The sequence below is a fragment of the Adelges cooleyi genome, unplaced genomic scaffold (assembly GCF_023614345.1).
Source record: "Adelges cooleyi isolate 19-005CV unplaced genomic scaffold, UGA_ACOO_1.1 ACOO_flye_CR_arks_rails_tigmint_CR_PRNA_9, whole genome shotgun sequence".
NCBI lineage: Eukaryota > Metazoa > Arthropoda > Insecta > Hemiptera > Adelgidae > Adelges > Adelges cooleyi.
Genome location: NW_026096579.1, coordinates 12,071,283 through 12,080,667, shown reverse-complemented (window position 1 = coordinate 12,080,667; position 9,385 = coordinate 12,071,283). Strand labels below are relative to the sequence as shown.

At 29.7% G+C, this 9,385-nt stretch overlaps 1 protein-coding gene across 1 annotated transcript in view; it reads right to left on the bottom strand.

Moving 5' to 3' along the window:
• Positions 1 to 582: 582 nt before the first annotated feature.
• LOC126846403 (carbonic anhydrase-related protein 10) overlaps positions 583 to 9,385 on the bottom strand; it is a 64,286-nt gene continuing 55,483 nt past the window's right edge. The window contains exons 10-11 of the mRNA XM_050585766.1: positions 4,674 to 4,719; positions 583 to 2,057 (exon numbers count right to left, since the gene is read on the bottom strand). Coding sequence (XP_050441723.1) covers positions 2,020 to 2,057; positions 4,674 to 4,719 — 84 coding nt within the window. The 3' untranslated portion in view covers positions 583 to 2,019. The remainder of the gene's footprint in view (positions 2,058 to 4,673; positions 4,720 to 9,385) is intronic.

Genomic DNA, 9,385 nt, shown 5'->3' with positions numbered 1-9,385 from the left:
ATTAAACTTGTCAACAATTTTTAATCGTATCTTGTTTGTTTATTTATATACTTGGAAATAATTTCGTGTTGATGAATGATAATATAGTAAGCTGTGTTTGATTCTAATACTTTTTCAATATCATACTTACAGAAATTTGAAAAATACTGTATCAATGTTGCTTATAACATGAACATAAACCTGTTTATATTTATTCTTTTATACCATATACACAGTATTAGTGTTGCGACCTTTTAAATTTAATCTTCCCTTCATGGGTTCCTATTAAGCGTTTCATTTGCATTTTTTTTTTGTTACAACATTTTGTCTCCCCAGAATGTGCTACCATTGAGTACATACATGCAGGTCGGTTACCCGTAAGGTGTGTAAAACTTATTTTGAACTTCCTCGAGTAGTTGATTGAACATTTTTTTTTCTTCCCGAACGAATAATTTGTTAAAATACAAACGGCTCAATAATCATACTACCTTTTTAACACCAAAGATATTATGATCCTTTATGAAATTTTTAAGTATTTCAATTTCAAGTTTTTCTTTTGTTACTTACTATTGAGCTAAGAAGATTTTAACATTAAAAAAAAAATCAATAATTTACAAGACTTTATTAAGATACATATATTGTTTTTCCAGAGTGACAATAAAATATATTGATGATAACAATCGTTGTTTTATTTATTTTTTAATTTACAAGTACCTACCTGTATAATAATACAGTTTATTAACTTTCTGCATTATAGTGAACTATTATCCTTATGAGTAAATAACACGCAAAACACATAACGTGTATTGTAGTCACGACGACTACTTAAATTCTCATAAATATTAAATAAAAACAACTGTTGTAATATTCGACATCAATAAAATTACACACGTTACATTCCACTTAGGTACTAGAATTATGCATTGAAAACAATAATCTGTGATCGTTGAGTATAACTGAGTTTAACGATCATAACGTTAGGTATTAACGAGGATGTAAATACCTGTTTTAATTACAATATATGAGTATAGGCAAACATTTTTTGTCCAGAACGGATAGAATAATAATTCAATGTGTAATTAATAAAACAAAACAATGCGTTTGTACGAGCGAAATTCGTATTTGTTGTTTAAAAACAAAGTTTCAAAAACGTAATCGCATTAGTACATAAAACATGGAAAATTATAAATGTGCGTTTAGAATAAATGTTTTTAGATCAAGGTATCAAAATATATTCGATAAAACGGTTGTGTTTTACTTAAACGTCTACAAGTAAACAATATACATTTTTGTAACTATTATTTTGAATCACATATTTTATAATATTAACATATAAACACATACTTGCTGAAGCTGAAAACATAGAACAATTATTTTAAACTATTTAGGTAATCAGTTCTACACAATAACATCTAATGCGGTTCAACAATAATAGACAATTTTTTTTTTTTTTACTTACAGTTATTTCACTTATATCTATATACTATAATGTACCTATATTTTATATTATAGTCCGTATATCTATTTATTGCTGTTCTGTTCAGTGTACGCGTCTTTCCAAGGATAATTGTATAAAATAGCCAACGAACGACGGTTTAAATTTATTTTATTTTATCGATCACATACATAAAACTACCATTTGCATACTCGATAATATTTGAGCGTTGTATAGCTCTTAAAGGTATCTATTATTATCGGAATAGATATAGACCGTATTGCTGAGGAGATATGTGTAGGTGTATGTTGATTTGTATAAATATTTTTTGTTCTCAACGATAAAACATAATTGATTTTTGGTAGTTACAAAAAAATAAAATAAATAAACGAGTAATGTAAAACTAAATGCGCGAAACCAACGAACCCGTGCACGGTATCTAATAAAATTGTGTGTGTTATTATGGCTGTGTTGCGCCATAAACAACAATTATTATTTTATAATGTAATGGTTTTTTTTTCCATTATTTTTTAATATATTTATATAAATAATAGGTATGTTTTATGCCATTGTCTTATCTTATCTTCGATCGAACGTCCATCGTGTTAGATTTGAAACAAAGAATCGGAAGTCCAATCGTTGGCTGGAACAAACATACAAACAAACTTGTAATTATTTCAAATCAATTACGTTCAACGATGTCAATTAAAACAACTGTCATCGTTAGAAAAAAATATTAAGCTGCACCGCGGTGGTAGGTTATGTAATATTATGACTTTTTTTGCGAGAAGCACACAACTAAAGTAACACCTGCGAATAAGTATGAACACCGAATAAATTGAATAGAGTCAATTTTAGTTTTTTACTTGTTTTTTGCACGCGAGACGTGATAAGCGTTGACAACGCAAAGTAAATTAAACAACTGCACAAGGACATACGCGACAGGGGCGGGTAGAATGAACACTGAAAAAAGTAAAAAAAAAAGTTAACGGCCGCGATGGGACAAAGTTCCGCTGGGCAATTTGTATTCAGAGAATTTGTCGACCTTTGAATTTTTGATTAGCCAATGAAAAAAAAAACAAGTTATTCTCGACACAAGTTGCAGCAAAAAAGAAAAATGCATGCACCTCTGTTGTATAGTTTGTTTTGAAAGCGGCAACGTCTCGGCTCGGTTGAATTTTCAACATAGTTTTAATGCAATTGACTTTGGAACTTTACAAGCCCGTGGAATTAAACTTTTTATAAAAATAACTCTTTCGCCTTCGTCAAAAACAATCTTTTTAAAAAGCTTTGATTTCCGCAGCGTGTACTGTGTGTTTAATGTTAAAGGTAACGCCTGTTATTTTGACGATATACTAAAAACTTTGAAAAAATAACCTATGTGAAACAATTTTTAGAAATTTTAACAATTTTTAAGCAGCTTAGGAGATATCGTAGGTCCAGACATAAAAATAACACTTTATAAAATACATCATTGTAAAAACAGTACCTTTCCAGCACCGCGTTAATAATTATAAAGATTTAAATGGAAAATTAATTTACTCGTGGAGGATTTTGAAGTTTTAAACAACTTCGTGAAAGTGCGTTCGTTTTAAACCTTTGATGCTCCGACTTAAATTATGAACTTTTTGTAAATTGTTCCATTTAAAATATGCAGATATCGTAATGTATGCAAACATGTCAGTATTTTAACGCTCAAACAGGTATTTCAATAAGTAGGTATTTACTAACATGTGTATTATATAATATATAAAATGACTTAACATTTTTAACAAACAGCAATTTGTTGATTGTAGAAAAAATAAAGGTGGTTGTAGGAGAAAGGCATGATCCAAGTGATGAAAAAAATTGAACGGACAATAAAGTAATAAAAAAAAAATCTCTTGTTCAAACGTCTCGATATTAACAATGAACTGAGGCAATTCTAGCTTATAAATACCCGAATACAAAATCAAAGATCCGGAATTTATCTAAATTATGACATGGGCAATTTTCGATAAAGTTTTAAGATGCCGAGTTATCGCACACATTGATCATTACAATTTAACGAACTGCCTGACAACTTTGCTAAACAATTTGTTTTTATAACTTAGATATATCCACGTTGTTTAATTGAGTACAGAGGTAATTATGGGCCAGTTATGCGGACAAGTGTTTGTGGTAAAAACAGGTAGGACGCCCTCTGAAGACGTTTAGAGAAAAACAGCGATACAAGGGTTCATTTTGTACATCACATGTGTAACCCGATGAGTGTAACTTGTACGATAAATCTCGGCGGCGTGCGGCTTAGGGCATTCGAAACTTTACTTTGGCGGTGGCATATCGAAAACGGTATTTCAGGTGCCTTTGAGTAGGTGCGCCCGTTTGAAAACTGATGCAATGTAAACGGATCTCACTTTGTGACGATCCAATGATGGCTCGGTAGAGTTTTACAAAGTCCGGCTTAAATGTGATACAACTTCGATAATATATCGAAATATTAGTGTTACAGCACCGACAGTGTACTCGGAGGGACCCTTGTAAATTACATAGGTTTAGTTTTCACGACCACAACGCACTTAACCGGAAACCCTCGCCTGTGCGTTTGAGTGTGTGTGTGTATTACGGAAATTAATTTCAGAATAACTTTTAAGTGTTTAACTGTCGCGAGGCTAGTGCAGAAACCACTCATAACCGGGTATTTCCAACAAAATATTATAATCCGAAAATGCCATAAAGTATAAGAGTTATAAAGGTAAACAAAAAAGTTCCAAACTCATAAGCGTAGCATTAAGGATTTTTAACAACGTTCAATAATACTATATTGTTATGAAAGTGCCCATGCAGCAAAATTATTTTTTAAAGCTTTATAATTGTTTACAATAGCTGTTGTTAAAAATATTTTTATTGAAAATAGCTATTCTTAATTCGTATTTTGGTAGAAAATCAAATAACACCAGTGTTTTAAACAAAGTTCATTAATATTGGTATTTCACGTGTGATTTTTACCGATTAGGCAGAATTTTTTTTTTTGGCACCATTTTTTCCCCTGATTGACACTATATGAAAATATTATTTTTCCTAACATTCTTTATTTAATATTTTCTATCCTAGCGAACTAAATTGTATAAACAGTTTTCATATCTGAGAGACGAAAAAGGTGATCAAGTCCATTTTTATTACAAAATTAAGGTTATGAAATTTGCTCATATTTTCAGTTAAATAATATTAATTTTCGACTTAATAATTCACGCGCTATTATTTATATAAATCAACTGACCTTTGTAATACATGTTCTTGTGCATGTTCAGCTTGCAAGTCTTACCCTAAAAAAAAACAACAATAATATAAGTAATAAGTAATCTGTAATACAAGTCATAATAATAAATATATTTAACTATTGTTAAACCAAAAGCAATTTCGTTAAAATCTCTTAAAACTAAATAATACAGGCGGTGTATTTGAGTTCTTCCACTAAGGTTGCAGCTTATATGAATAATACATTTGTCAGATTTCGTATGTCATACGATTGTTCGACAATAGATATGAAGGTCTGTGGGTTTTTTCAGGGATAACATTTGTATTACAGTTTTTCCAATGATTTTATCGGCAACCGTTGTGTACCCATGTAAAGTACACGCGCAAAAAGTACTTGTATTCAATTGTATGACCACGTACGGACATATTATTATATGTATACAATATACATATATTTTACAAGCATGAAAAGGCAAACATAAAATATATATTTAAACGTATAGCAGAACACATTTGGCATCTACGTACGTGACAGTTTATTTACTTATATTTTGCTTCCATCTGGGAAATCTTTAAGAATAGCAAATACTTAAACTCTGATGCCTACTATCGAGACATGTCTTTAAATTCCGCTGTTGTACTCATTTTATACCCTTCGGTCCTTGCTGAACTACTAGTGAAATATTGATTTGTTGTTCAACCCTTAACAGCGTTTCAACGCTTTTGTTACTTTAGTCGACTCAGACTATTCTATCCACTAGTTTTACCGTAACTCGTTAATTAAGAGCAGTTATATCTTTTAAATAATTTTGAGGTAAACCATAATTTGGTAAACCATTTTTTTTGAATCTGGTCTAGGTCTGATAGGTTGACGGGATAATTTCAAAAGGATAGTGATATCTTATAAACAACTTTATTGTGTCAGAAATTTCTATTTTAAACGCGGTAGTTTCCGGCACGTCAGCCTTAACAACCTATCCCTCGGGATTTTGCTTAACCCTTTTAAACATTATTCCTAGGAATAATATAGTTTTTACGCGAATACAATGTGAGTATTGACCATTGTGGAATATACTCTTTTCATGGCCACATCGCATCTCAAATAATATTAGTTAATACGTCACGGCAACAGCTACGTCATTTTCTAGTGTTTGCATTTACTAAACTACACCTACCTATGTTTCATGATATGAATTAATGATTTATACTAACTAACGGTTAAAAAGCCATTTGTTAGTGAATAGACGAGGTATAGCATCTATTAATAATAATAATAAATTAGGTGAAAAATAAATAGGTACTTAACAATGAAAATAAAAATAAGGAAGATCTTTTTAAATTAGAAATGTTGTGACTATTCAAAAGTAGGTTTGTTACAGATATATATGAGCAACTTTTTTGTTTTTAAGTAATAAAGTTATTGTTGTTTGAAAAACATGCGTTATTTTTGCACCACCCTGTAATTAACTTATACTTTGTTTGGTATTAAAGGAGACGGGAAAAGCCAAAATAATAAAAAAGCATCAGCGGTCATCTAAACCAGTTTAAAATAATAATTGTATTCAATATTATATGCTATAAATACAATAATTCGTTTCTTTTATGTATAAAATTACTTTATTTGTTAAATTCCTTTTTTCAAGAATACAAATCTTTTTAGTTACAAATCTGTGGATCCTGGACCTCACTTTGGTCTTTTTTGTACTATGCTGGTTAAACTGTGCTTGGTTTTGACTGTTCTGGTTTACACTTTGCTGGCTTTGAACTCTACTGGTTTAAACTGTACTTTGTTTATACTGTATTGGTGTAGACAGAACTTAATTTATACTCTATTGGCTTAAGCTGTATTTAGACTGAACTAGGTTATATTATAATATAATTTTTTTTTAAATTATATTAACTATTACAAATGGTCACATGTAAACTAAAAAAAAATAATTAATTCACCACGCAAATTATTTTGATTCCTTTTGTTGCATTGCAATCATTACGTTTTGAATATTATGACAAAATATAGCATTTGTCGAGATACGGTTATTTCTCGAGTTTTATTATAAAATGCACACTGTCTGTTAACATAAAACTTTTTTTGTTTGTTTTTGAAGACCAACTATATTTTTACGTACACATAAAAAATGAAACAAACGTGACGCATCACAGCAAGCTTTTTATTAGTATTTGAGCTAGAGAATAATAATATTCCAGATAAATTACCGACCTTTTTATTCTTTATTTTTTTTTGTTACATTTTTGCAACATAATAGCGTTATAAAAGCAACTCGGAATATAAGAAATTGTGAACTCATCACATGTACTTATAATTTAAATTTAACTATACTTAAGTCATTTAATTTGCGAGAATAATATATTCTAAGAAAAAATAGTATACATTTGAGTAGTGAAATAACAAACAAATTTATAATAAAATAAATAAATATATGTATATTATATGTATCCTAAATATAATTCATTGGTTTAAATTAGCTCTCAAATACCGATTGGCCATGAAACTTGGGTTTTTCCAAATTTTAATTTCAAACTACTAAATAAATCCGATCGTTGGTAATAATGAAAGTTATTTTTTAAGTGAAAGCATATTAGTTTAATAAACTAATTTTGTAATTTAAAAGTAATAAGTACATATTATGATATTATATTATTTAATGTACCTTTGATTTCTAAGCAAATTGGATAGTTAAATATAGATTGTTGGATTATAGTCTATAGTCCACTTTGTTGTAAAAGCTAACATAATACAGGCATATATTATGTTTGCACGCAATAATTGGATAACTAAACGGAATACATCAAACGTTGTATACATAATTGAAAAACATTGTTTCAAACGTTTGCCTTTGAAAGTTTAAGTATATATTATTTACAGTCCATTAAGTTGGTATTGTAATATAATCGCTCAACGAATTAACGCATTCCATTTTATCGTATACACTTTATTTATCGATCAGTCACCGACACTATACATAGAGCTTAGAAGTGAACAAAACAAACGCTTTTATTTATATTAATACTATACCTTTACATACTGTTTAAAATTATCATTGTGTAATTGACACTTCGTAGTTTTAATTCTAATTTTTCCAATTACACTTCATAATTGTTTTAATTGTTATTTCAATAAAATCATTTGGTAAAATCATTTTTAGCAGCATACATTTAATCGACATATTCTGTTACAGTGTATACAGTTGCACGGTGGCCGGGTGAATAATTTTTGAAAGAGATCAGTAACATTTACAAATGATAAAATAAATATTTAAAAGTACTTAGTAAAAAAAAAAAGATGAAAAGCTAAGCGGTCTAAAACCTTTACAAATAATATTATGTGTGCCGAGAAATTGACACCATTGGCACGTAACTAAGTTTGTACGAAGCGAAGACTTTACATTGTAAAAGGTTTTTTTTTTAACGACGGTCGATGGATAACAGACTTTGGTCGTTTGAACTGAATTTAAGTCATTTAAGCGATATCATACCGACTATCGACCCTGAGTTCCTGTAAACCCGATCGTGGGAAAAGATTTCTCGGTTTTTAGCTTCGATGCAGAGCAGAGATGCTATTTTTTTCATGAACTTAACGTAAAAAAGAAAGACATACGTTTTTATAATACAATGACAGAGAGTGCTGAGGTATTTTCCGTTTAGCATACAACGCAAACCGATCACTGTATTAGACTTGATTTCGTTTTAGGAATTATTATACAATAGTCGTAATACACGAATATTATTATAAGTAATAATAGTAGTAGTAGTATAATCGAATTACTTGCTGTACGCTTCCACATGATAAGTTAAGTTAATTAATATCGTCGAAACCGTTATTTACGTCCCATCCACATCCTGCACCCATATAAATGTTCATTAACCTATTGATATACCCCATCTATGGATATCCTAACAAATACAATAACCATCAAATATACTATTATAAACAATCATTGATTTCCATACTCCCACGTCAAAGCTCCCTTTTTCATCTTATACAGTATACTAAAAATCCATTTATGTCTTTTCTTTTAATCTGCATCGTCCATAACTTCAGTTACGAATGCAAATGTATGATAACAAAAAACCAACCAACCAGAAGAACGTCATGTTCCAGCTAAAATATTAAAGATAAATGTCAAATAAAGCAACCTAGAAATTTAATACGGTCAGTGTAACTTATTTTCCATAAAAAGAAGATAACAGACATTTGAGAAAATGGTAAATGATATAACCTTCTATATAAGCTAGTCTAATTTTCAGATTTTCAGTCCTAAAACTATGGTCAAAAAAACTTTGGTCAAATTGTTGGTCTATTATAGTACCTTTAAGTACGAATTATTCTGATCTATAGACTTTATACATAGATAAATCGGCGCTGCAGCCTAACAAATATTGTGATCTCAGATACAACAAATATATACATATAAATAAATACTGAACGCCTGATAATTGTATAAATAATACTTCCTCAACTCTGTGCCGAAGGCACAAAATAAACATTCTACAGAATTTTCCAGCTGGAATGTTTTGTAGTTTCTAGAACACTTTGTACTTAAGCATATTATTATTCCAGACATTTTACGGTTACAAGCAGAAATGTAAGCGCAGCTTTGATCTTTTAGATAGTATGTTGTTCAGTAATTTGTTTATAGCGTAAAGTAAACTAATTTGTTTTATAATACGTTTAATACAGTATATCTTTATCGTGATATAAATTCTTATGAACCC